Below are 11,548 nucleotides of genomic sequence, written 5' to 3'. Positions count from 1 at the left end.
CATATTGGATTTGGGCCTGGCTGCTTTGTAACTGCATGGCCACAGTAAAAGTCATGGCATTGTTGGACAGAGGCCTCTCCCATGTATTTACGGCACAGGAAGAAAAGACCAAGTAGTAAACACCCATGTCTCCACTGCATGACCTCTGCTGAGCCCGGCTGATGCATGTGGAACCGACACACCTGGACCACACCTGGGTGGTGGTCAATTTACTTCTGCCTTTTACTTCCTCAGCCTTTATCCTGGAGATTTAACTGGTCTTCTGGGATTTCTCCCTAATTAATTCAGATCTTGAAATCGGTCTTTTGTTACCGAAGTCAGGAGCCAGGTAGTCACGAGCCAGGGTTTCCCACTGTGCTTCCCAGTTATTTTCTACCTGGAGACTTGGGTATATAAGTGGTGAATAAAGCTACAGGAGTCTCTCACTCTTCTTCCTCACTCTCACTCTTCTTCCTCACTCTCACTCTTCCTTCCGCTCTTTCTCTCTCTCTCTCTCTCTCTCTCTCTCTCTCTCTCTCTCTCTCTCTCTCTCTCTCTCTTCCTCTCCTGGCTTGACATGATAACCTGTGAGTGTGTGTGTGTGTGTTTCTTTCATCCTGTAGGCTTTCGCCCGATTCTCGGTACTGTGTCAGTGCTGGCGCCGACATGTCTGTCCTTCTGAAGGTCTACCTCTCCCTCCCACGGGATTTGGGAGGAGGGAGCTATTTGACCAGGACTCTTTAGATCTAGGTGCAGTCTGGACCACAGGGGACCTGCTGTTTGAGTGCCCCTATCTTCTTCTTCCCAGAGGCCCTTTACAGTTTCCTCTTGGGCCAGGGATGTGGGCAAGTATGGGGAATACTGGAGATCTCTCCTGCCCTGCAGTCTCAGGAGTACCCACCTGTCTGGGAGATGAGCTCTCTCTCCCACAGAGTTTGGGAGCAGGGAGCTGTGGGCCAGGATCAGCGAGGTTCGGGTTCCAGCTCAAAAAAATAATGTTTAATGTTTTATTTTACACGTTGTTATTTCTTGAGTATAAATGCTTACTGACACAAGTGTCAATTGATCCTCTGGAGATGAAATTACTAGCAATTTAATTTGAGTACTGTGGGTAGTTGGAACTAAACTTGTCAGGACTAAGCCACTACCCAAAGACTATACATGGACTGACCCTGGGCTCCAACTGCATAGGTAGCGATGAATAGTCTAGTAAGAGCACTGGTGGAAGGGGAAGAAGCCCTTGGTCCTGCCAAGACTGAATCCCTCTGAACCCCCTGAAGTGATTCTTGTGGGGAGGGCAGTAATGGGTGGAGGACAGGGAGGGGAACACCCATATAGAAGGGGAGGGGGAGGGGCTAAGGAGATATTGGCCTGAAAACCAGGAAAGGGAATAACAGTTGAAATGTAAATAAGAAATACCCAAGTTAATAAAGATGGAGAAAAAAAATAAAGGGCCAAATATTAAGTAGAAACCATGGAGGTATACTTAAATATATACTTTGAAATGAGAAGATAGCACTCTCGGATTGTGCAAGGTTTTTCTAATAGGAACATGTGATTTCTAAGTAAACTGCAGCCATACATTATTAAAAAATTTTGAATCTCAAATTTGTGTTAATATGAATTTACTCATTCACAGTACTCAAAGAGTACTACTTATGTCTGGAAAATTTCATAGATTTGCCTTAAAATTTTATTTCATGTGAAAGAAGCTGCAATAAAAAGTGGTATCAGTTTCAAGCATCAAAAAAAAAAGTTTATTGCTCTAAAATTCCCTATAGCAAGGCAAAAAAGACGAATAGGGACAAAAGGGTAAAGGCTCTATCAATTAAACCTTTAATTTATCTCCTGCTGTTTTAGAATAAGGTGCTAAATACCAGAGACTACAGTTTCTGGCCTCCAAGGAACACAGAGGGTGGGTCAGCTACAGTAACATAGCATAGTAACTTAGCCATAGATAAGTAAATCAGCTAAAGTAGCATAATAATTTAGACTTAGATTAGTAAAATTATTATTATACAGCAACCCTAAATATCTCCTAAGACAAAGTCTTACCCTTGGCTGATGTTCTTCCCCCTCCCCTACCTCAAGAAGAACCAACTACAAAGAAGACCCATGCTGGGGCTGGTCCCTGGGAAATAACCCAGGTACTCTATTAAAGCAGAAATTTTTATTAACCATTGAGATACATTTTCAGCATCTTTAATATAATACTTCTAATTTTAATGTTTACTACCTTATCTAAACAGTGCAAATGTGCATTACTCTTTTCCTCTCATGAAACCATTGCTTCACTAATTTTACCTACATTAGTTTTACTCAATTGACTATATAGGCTTAGTTTAAAAAAGCACCCAAAAGAACAGCAATATTAACTTTGACTTTTATTTCTTTTCCCAGATTCAGGAGACACAGCAGTATTTTCTCAGATTAAAATTGCTCTAAGGCACAACATAAGGTAAGACAAAATTGAAATTCAACTGAAGTGAGACAAAAAACATCCCTCATCCCAATCTTCATATTGCTTTTATATCAATGTTTACAGGAGGTAAAGCAGAACTGATGCCTGTATCACTGGTTTGGCCAGAGTCCTCACTCAGGGCTCTCTCCAGACTGGAAGGCAGGGAATGAATCAGTCTCTCTCGGAAGTCCTGGCCCATGAAAACATAGAGCATTGGATTGAGGCAACTATTGAAGTAGGCCAATGAGCTGGTTGGGTGAACCCACATGTCAAGAATTTTGTAACGACCACTAAACAATGACTCTTTAAACCAGATTGTACCTAAAAGGGCCACCAGTTGAAAGGGAAACCAACAGATAAAGAAGGAAGCCACAACTGCTGTAAGGACTCTTAATGGACGGCTGGAATTAACAAGTGCTCTTCTGTGGATCTTGACAGCGATGAGTCCATAGCAGATGGCAACAATGGACATAGGCATTATGAAGCCAATAATGAACCTGATGCTCCCTCTAACTGTTACAAAAGTGTTAGCTATGTTCAATAGTTCTTCAGCAGTGTTACCCCAGGATGCGAAGTTGAATGTACAGTACACATTACCTCCAGGAATTCTAACTGTAGTCATGAAAATAAAAATGGGCAAAGTGAGAATCAGAGCTAAAATCCAGGGCCCAACAACCACCTTCCTAGCCAGGCTCACAGTGCGGTGGTTCTGAGCCCAGACTGGATGCAGGACACAAATGCAGCGGTCCAAGGCAATTAAAGCAATCAGGAAGACACTTCCAAAGAGGTTTATGTCTACTACAATGTGAACTAATTTACACAGGAACCATCCAAAAGGCCATTTTTCTTTCATAGCAATTGAGATGACAAAGAATGGTAGAGTCACTGTGAAAGAGAAGTCAGCCAAAGCTAGATTCAGAAAACAGGTAGTGGTGACAGTGTGTACCATCCGGAATCCAGCTACCCAGATCACTAGTCCATTACCCAGCACACCCAGGACAAAGGTGATGGAGAGAACCACCATTGTGAGGATCCACAAAACTCTGGAGATGGTAGAATCATAGACAACCACTTCTGATACATTCAGAGGGATGGAATAGTTGGCTTCCATTTTGTCTGCACCTGAAAATTTCAAAAACAACCATTTCTTAGATGTGTGGCTCCTTATCACATGACACTTGTTTAGAAAATACACCACCTGCTACTACAAGAGAGCTATTTTAGCAGTAACATTCCAAAACTAGGACTTTACTGGATGCCTTTCTGGGGTAGCATAGCTCTCCATATTCATCACCTTCTAAAAACTATTCTCACTTTTAAATGAATTATTAAAAAATAATAATAAGCCCCCATGTCTCAGCAGTGATACTGAACTAAGAGTAACAGACAGCAAAATACGAGTGAAAAGAGTTTAGCACTTCAAGGAAATCAATGGACAGGGTAGACTCTTCCTCATTGAATGCTTTTCATCACTTCTTACATTCACAACAGAAATAATTCAGGTCAGAGATGTAAAAAGCTTAATCAAAAAGTTTGTTTACCAAAGCAATGAATTGTGTGCTTCTAAGAGAAAGAGTAAAAAACACAGAGAGAAAGAAAAAGAGATATACAGACACAGATAGAGACAGACAGACAGAAAGACAGACAGACAAACAGACAGACAGACAGAGATATTCGATGGGATAATTTAAAGAATTAATAGCAAGCAGTTCATTGGACTCTGCACTATAGACCTCAAAGGCATTTTTGTGAGGATTTATGAGCTAACTGATATACACATGGAAATCCGGTGACCCCTTGTGGTTCAAATTTGTGGTATATCAAAGGCTATTTGTAAGTATTGATCCTCTTGAAATTTTACAAAGAAAGAGGTTAAAACCACCACAGTTCAAAGGATATCATAACAACACTAAAGGCACATGCAAATCCTTTAATAATGTGTAAGTGTGGTTCCTGGTGGTGTTTGTGTCTTGGTTTCTTATACAATACAAAGACAATGTTTGTTTTTTTTTTTATTAACTTGAGTATTTCTTATTTACATTTCGAGTGTTATTCCCTTTCCCGGTTTCCGGGCAAGGTTTTAACATGAAGGGAACATTCTAAACACAGTTAGACAAAGGAATGGGTAGGTACCGTCTCTATATTCAGTCCAGTGCCTGCTTGAGGTGAAGTTTCTCACAATTGAGTATACAAAGAGTATGCATGACTGCATATTCCACTGTTATTCAATTGCAGGGTAGCTCCTGATGAATTTTAATGGACTTTGTGGACCTCTGAAGATAATGAATTCCATATTTAATGTGCTTGGAATTTCAATTGCCCTATATAAAAATTCTAAAAGGCTCATTATTTCTCATTTTTTAACACTAGAATAAGGTTAAGAGGAAACATGACCCTGGCAACTACCTAATCTAGCTAGATCTGAATCTTCCTACCACATGACATGTGAGAGATGTTGTTCCATGTGCCCTCTACCCTCCAAACCAGAATGTGATCACTTGCTGTCTGCTAAATAAATCACAATTCCTTTATAGAAATTGTCTCACCATCTACTTTTGAGTGAAAATTCAGTCAAATTCAGTCAGGCTAGAGTGTATTGTGAGTCTTGATTGCTTCCTAAGGTAGTACTGGATCCAGGCACACAATTCTATATGGTAACACAATGGGGGGAAGTCCTCAGAGAGTTTCTTGATTGCTTTTCTAACTTCTTGAAAACAAAAAAAGCTTGAAATACATTCAAGTACAGGAGACTTGACTTATTTTCTTATTCTATAGCATGGGACTACAAAATCAGCATACAGGCTATCTTTTCAAATTTATTTATAAGCCTGAGATTGTCTTATCAGTAATAGACTGCTTTTCTAGAATCTGCTATGAGAAAATGAGGCATGGTTCAAAGGTAAAACATCTACTTGTCTAAAGTCACCCATTGAGTATATGGGGCTTGGGCTTAATGGTAGCACATGTACCTAGTATGCAAGCAACCTTAAGTTCAATCTTCCAGCAATATAAAAACATACAGAATGCACCTATATCAATTACTTATTAATCCTGCCTTAAAATGTACCTGCATAAAATATAGGGTAATTTTGCACCACTATAAAAGTTTTAGACCTATCAATCTATCTTTACAAAGGAATGGTAATACTGAGCACTTCTTTGGTTGATTGGTTGGTTGTTTGATGTGTGGTTGAGAAAAGATCTAGTTATGTATCTCAGCTGACCTCATACTCCTAATCTTCAGCCTTCAGAGTGCATAAGTTACAAAGGCATGCTAGAAGGCATCGGTTCACAGAATTGTACTTTGATGTAGTTATTATGTTAGTCGGTCGTGGATTTGCTGGGGTGCGTAAATATGCATGACATGTTTCCTAAGGAAAACTCACGAAATTCACGCTCGTAAGTTGCTTACCTATATTTCTCATGGCAATATTGAGAGACAGCAACATCACAGCTTTAGCAAGCCAAAGCCATATTCTGAGGATTTTGGTAGGGTTTTGTCTTTGGTTTTTTCAATGGAAAACATTGAAACCATAGTGTATCTAATTTCAGAGCTTCAAAATTTCCATCACAAAAGTGCTTCACGTGACATGAACCTGCCACATTAGCTGAATATACCCACATGGTGATGTGATGGTGATTTCTCTCCTTCTATGTCTCAGAACAGTGCCTTCTTTCTCTTTCTCGCCTGTCTTTTTCACCAAGATCCTAACCAGGACATTGTGTAATGTTATTCAAGATTTCTCAACCCTAGAACTGTTGACATCTGTCAGTACTTAATTGTGGTTGGGTGTGGTAGAGTCCTGTACACCACAGGATATGTAGCAACCCTTTGACCTCATCTAGGAGACTCTAGGAGCAACTCTTGTCCAGCTATGATAACCAAAAATATCTCTAGATGGCAAGTATGCTCTGGCAGACTTAATGAACCACAGTTGAAACGACTTCTATGATATAAAATTTCCTGGGCTCTACAATCAGATAAATAATCTTTTCATTTTGTGTGTATATGATCCACTTGGTTGCACCCCTGTGTACACCCATGCTTCTGGTCTTGTACATGTGTATGTCACAAGCCAGTGTCTGTTGTTTCAATTGACCCTCCACCTTCCTTGTTGATATATGGTCTCTTACTGAAGCTGAGCCTTACAGATCTAGCACTTTGTCTGCTAATGAAATCCAGTATAATGCAAATTTTGCTTCCTTTTAATTCTAGGTGTGTGATAGGTAGCCACACTTCAGATTGTTCACAGTCATTAACTACAATGGACTGGGTCCTAAGATACACTCTATGATTTTTTTTTGCCAGCTGCTGATAGTCTGGGGACTCTATAAAGGAAATAATACCTTAGAGGGACAGGAGGGACTCCAAACAAATAGATTTTGACTCCTGTTCCCCTACTGATGTATATGCTATTGCTGAATTGCTGGGTTGCTGGTGTACTACACTGATAGATATTCTGAAGATGAAGATTGGTCTTGCCTTAAGGAACCTAATACCCCCTAATCAACAGGAAGTAGCTTATTGAAGTCAATACCCCCTTTCCTCTCCAATCTTATTTCTCTGCTACATAGTGTTTGGGGGTTGAGAGGGATTAGGGTAGAATAAGGTTTAGAAGGAAGGTAGAGGTATAAGAACCCAATAAAATAGATTTGAAAAAATAATACACCAGCCTCCCAGAACTTCTCACATCCCTGCCTCCCTAGTATTACATTACATTTGGGTGTTGTTGTGTCTGATCCTTTTGGGGATGTTTTGTTTTATTTTATTTTGTTTTGTTTTGTGTAGGTCCTTGGGATCTAAGCAAAGTCCTGCAAGCACTTTACCCACTAAGTCATGATGTATCTGTGTTCTAGTCACATCTCTAATGCTGCCAGTGTCATTTCTTTGACCTTCAATTTCTTCTTCTGCTGATTAAGAATGATTTAATGGTGGAGAATAATTTTTCAAGTAACTAGAAAATGAGAAAATATACAGAAACTGTCCCTATTAGACAGAGAGGATATTTAATAAATGTTGACTCTGTCTTCATCATGCTCTGAACAGTGTTCCAAGACTTACTTGTGAGCTAAGCATTGTAGAACTTTGCATTTTAGATAAGAACATGTTTCTGTGACTTAGAATGTACCTCAGCTGGGAAAGTATTAGACTAGAATGCTCATAGCTCTGGAATCGATCCATAGAACTACACAAAACTGAGTATGGTGATATGTATCTTTAATACTAACAAACTACATGTGTGGGCATGAGGATCAGAAGTTTAAGGCCATCTTTGACTGTATATTGGGTTCAAGAGAAGAGCTACATAGAAGAACACCATGGTTGTGACAATAAAACTGGTTCTTTGGACATTGTCCAAACTTGAACAAGTTCATTAAGAAATTACAACTTATCCTAGTAGCTCTTGCAAATTGTAGCAGTAAATAATGTAAAGCATTATGTGCATCCTGAGATATTATGAATATTGAATAATATGATTAATAATGAGCATAACCATTGCACAGTTGGATGTGAAGCTCTTTGTTGGAATGAGGCAAGGCCACCATTTGGACCCAGCACAACTCTTTACCCTGTCCACCCTATGTACCTCACTGGATACAGGTTTTCTTCCTCCCTCCTCCAAGGACCCCAAAAGCCACTTAAAGTTACAGTGCACTCCAAAAACTTTAAATCATTGATATGAAAATGTTGACAAAGCAAGGGAGGAAAATGGGGTGGTTTAAATAGAAATGGCTCCCATAGACTCAGGTGTCTGAGTGCTTGGCTCATAGAAAGTAGCACTATTAAAAAGTATGGCCTTGCTGGAGTAGGATTGAGTGGTTCACTGTGTAGTTGTGCTTTCAGGTATTATATATGCTCAAGTTACATTCAGTGACACATTCTTCTGTTGCTGCCTGTGGCTAAGGATGTAGGAATCTCAGATCCTCTAGCCTTGTGTGTGCCTACATGCTGCCATGCTTGCCACCAGGACAATAAAGGACTAAAGCTCTGAAACTGAATACCAGCCCCAATTAAGTGTTTTCCTTTATAAGAGTTAATCTGGGCATGGTGTTTTTTTACAGCAGTTTATACACCCTAATTAAGAAAGAAAATAGCAGGTAGAGAGACAAATGTGCTTAAAGGTCCACCACTCTTTTGTTTAAGACAGGAGAGCCATAGAAGATAACATAGAAGATAGGATGGTCTTTATGTGGTGAAACCCTAACACATGCCAATTATCTCGTTATAACTAGCTTGGAACACATATCACCATTCTATTACAAATGAAACCATGGCTCTGAAGAAGTAACTTTCAGAAATAGCATATTTTTGCTCTTTCTACTATTTTTCACGCTCATTTTCTGTCTATGAATTGCTTACTCCAGGCTGCGGAGATGGCTCGCTATAAAGCATCTACCATGCAATACATGCCTAAGTTCAGATCTATAGAACCCATGTGAAAACAATGCATGGTGGCATACATCTAGAACTCCAGCTTTGAGAGAGGGCAGAGACAGGTTAATCTGTGAAACTTCTTGGCCTGACTACACAGACCACAAATAAGTTACAGGCTCAAGAAGAGGATCTAACCAAATAAAAATTCAAAAACATACAGAGTGTCAAAGTTATGTCTTTAATGTTTCTCCTCACATGCACAAACATGAACACACGAACAAAACATAGTAAAATGATTATTTTAACACTTTGATGACTTCTCAATCTATATAATTTCTTTTGCCATTCCCAAAGTACTTTTTTTTAAAGGCACCAATTCTTGGGTATGTTTTTCTATAGGAGCTGCCATCTCTCCAAGCTGGAGTACCACTTCTGGAGAAGCAAGACTTGTCATTCTTTCACATGGCCTCTATACATGCACTAGCTCAGTATATGTCTCACAGCCTCCCAGAAATACAACTCTTGAGTTTTTTTCCTTCTTTTCTTACAAGCCAAGAGAAAACAACAAACCAAAGAAAACAAACAAAAACAAAAACCATAAAAACAACAAAAACAAACAAACATACAAGCATACACAAAAAAAGGATATACTTTCCAATAGAGCATTCTCATTAACATATGAATTGTTAATATATCTCCCTAAAGATCCAGCCAAACATGGTCTTTCACACCAACAATCCTAACTGTTTTTAGAGGCAGAGATAAGAAGGGCAAATTCAAGTCCTGTCTAAGATACAGGAAAAGTTCCAGTTTGATAATTTACTGGGATTGTGTTTACACAATAAAAAATAAAAAGGAGCTTAAGAACTTAAGAGCCTTGCCTGTTCTCCCTACAGATTTCAGTTCAGTTCCCAGCAATGTCATGTAGGTTTAAGCACCAAGAAAGCAAGCACATGGCAAACAGATACGCGAATGTGAAAAATTCCCATACATACAAAAAAAATTTCAAAAAGTAAACTGAATGCTGGGAATGTAGCTCAACAGGAGAGCATCTGCCTAGAATCCCTTAGTAGTGAGGGACCAAGAGTGTGAATTGGTGGTAAACGACCTGCTTAGGATCCCTCAGTGAGGAGCATGATTATAAGCACAGCATTTAACTAGACTATGAGAAACATTAAATTCAGTAGAGAATTGAGGCAAGAGGCAGAAATAAGAAAGAGAATTGATAAGCTCTGTTTTGTTAAACAGACTTCTTTCTCTTAAAAGAACTCACAGCCCAATTCTAGGACCCATAAATGTTCTTTATACCTTTTTTTTAATCTCATACCTCCTCATTAATTCACTCCATATTCACTTGGGTCTTTGGCATTGCACCAAATTTCCACCTTCATGGATGTGGACTCCAGACAGCCAAACCAAAAGTTCTCAATTTTTATCCTGATACCTCCCATGGAACAATACCAATTAAGCCCTGTTCATTCTTCCTAAAACACATTTTTCTTATGCTTTAATTTGAAAAGAGATACACGCACAATACACTGTTAGTTACCTGTATAGCTTGGTGGCTGGATATATAAAAGCACAAGGATCAAATTCCTCCACTTGATTTTTTTAGAAGTGTCTTCAACTCAGTTCTGCATGCTTGCAATGGAAGCATGCATAGATAGATAGATAGATAGATAGATAGATAGATAGATAGATAGATAGATGATAGATAGATAGATAGATAGATAGATAGATAGATAGATAGATAGACATTTCCCTATACTTTCAAGTGTTTCTCTTCTGCACACATTCTAAGAACTCAGCAGCTATCTAGTGAAAGTAAATATGATACTACACATCTCTTCAAATGATTTAAAAAGCCTCTATCATATATAACAGCCATTCAAAAAATAAGTTTTCAGTTGCTGGAAACAACTTACAACCAGATGAGGTCTCCTTCCTCTGGCTCACTCCTGGATCCTGTGATGCAACTGAAGTACTTGGCTCTCAGCAGAGACTTATGAAAACTCTGAGAGGAACAAGAAAGCTGAAGTCAATCTTGTCATACAAACTTGAGGTTTCTTAAGACTGCTAAAAGCCATGCAAATGTAATGCTATTGGAATCATTTTGTTTCACTCCAATTTTTATATATATGGAAGTTTTACTTAGAGTTCTATGTGTATATCACATACGAAAATAACAGGAAGCAACAATCACTATTCCTTAATATTGCTCAATAGTAGGGGTTTTGAAATCCTCTACTATTATCATGTGAGGTGTAATGTGTGCTTTGAGCTTTAGTAAAGTTTCTTTTATGAATGTAGGTGTCCTTGTATCTGAAGCATAGATATTTAGGATTCAGAGGTCATCTTGGTGGATTTTTCCTCTGATGAATATGAAGTGTCTTTCCTTAGCTTTTTACTGATGTTTGGTTGAAACTCAATTTTATTTGATATTAGAATGGCAACTCCAGCTTGTTCCTTCAGGCCATATGCTTAGAAAGTTGTATTCCCGCCATTTACTCTGAGGTAGTGTCTATCTTTGTCTCTGAGGTGTGTTTCCTGCATGCAGCAAAATGCTGGGTCCTGTTTACATATCCAATCCATTAGTCTATGTCTTTTTATTGGGGAATTGAGTCCATTGATGTTGAAAGATATTAACAAATAGTGATTGCCCCAAAGAGCGACTTCAAGACCAAGACCAGAGGTAAGATGAACTTTTCTCCTCCTACTGACCTGCCTGGTGA

At 38.9% G+C, this 11,548-nt stretch overlaps 1 protein-coding gene across 1 annotated transcript; it reads right to left on the bottom strand.

The window, feature by feature from the left end:
* Positions 1–2,350: 2,350 nt before the first annotated feature.
* Positions 2,351–11,036, bottom strand: Fpr2 (formyl peptide receptor 2). Its single transcript, XM_087599691.1, has 2 exons — positions 10,742–11,036; positions 2,351–3,562 (listed from the first exon to the last, which is right to left on the bottom strand). The coding sequence occupies exon 2, from the start codon at positions 3,549–3,551 to the stop codon at positions 2,496–2,498; it is 1,056 nt and encodes a 351-aa protein (XP_087455817.1). The 5' UTR covers positions 3,552–3,562; positions 10,742–11,036; the 3' UTR covers positions 2,351–2,495.
* Positions 11,037–11,548: the final 512 nt, after the last annotated feature.

The sequence above is a fragment of the Rattus norvegicus genome, chromosome 1 (genome assembly GCF_021556685.1).
Source record: "Rattus norvegicus strain SHRSP/BbbUtx chromosome 1, alternate assembly SHRSP_T2T, whole genome shotgun sequence".
Lineage (NCBI taxonomy): Eukaryota > Metazoa > Chordata > Mammalia > Rodentia > Muridae > Rattus > Rattus norvegicus.
The sequence above is the reverse complement of the archived record's forward strand: the minus strand, read 5'-3'. Positions and strand labels throughout refer to the sequence as shown.

Coding starts and splice junctions, on each gene's coding strand:
- Fpr2 (XM_087599691.1), bottom strand. CDS start 3,551: ATGGAAGCCAACTATTCCATCCCTCTGAATGTATCAGAAGTGGTTGTC.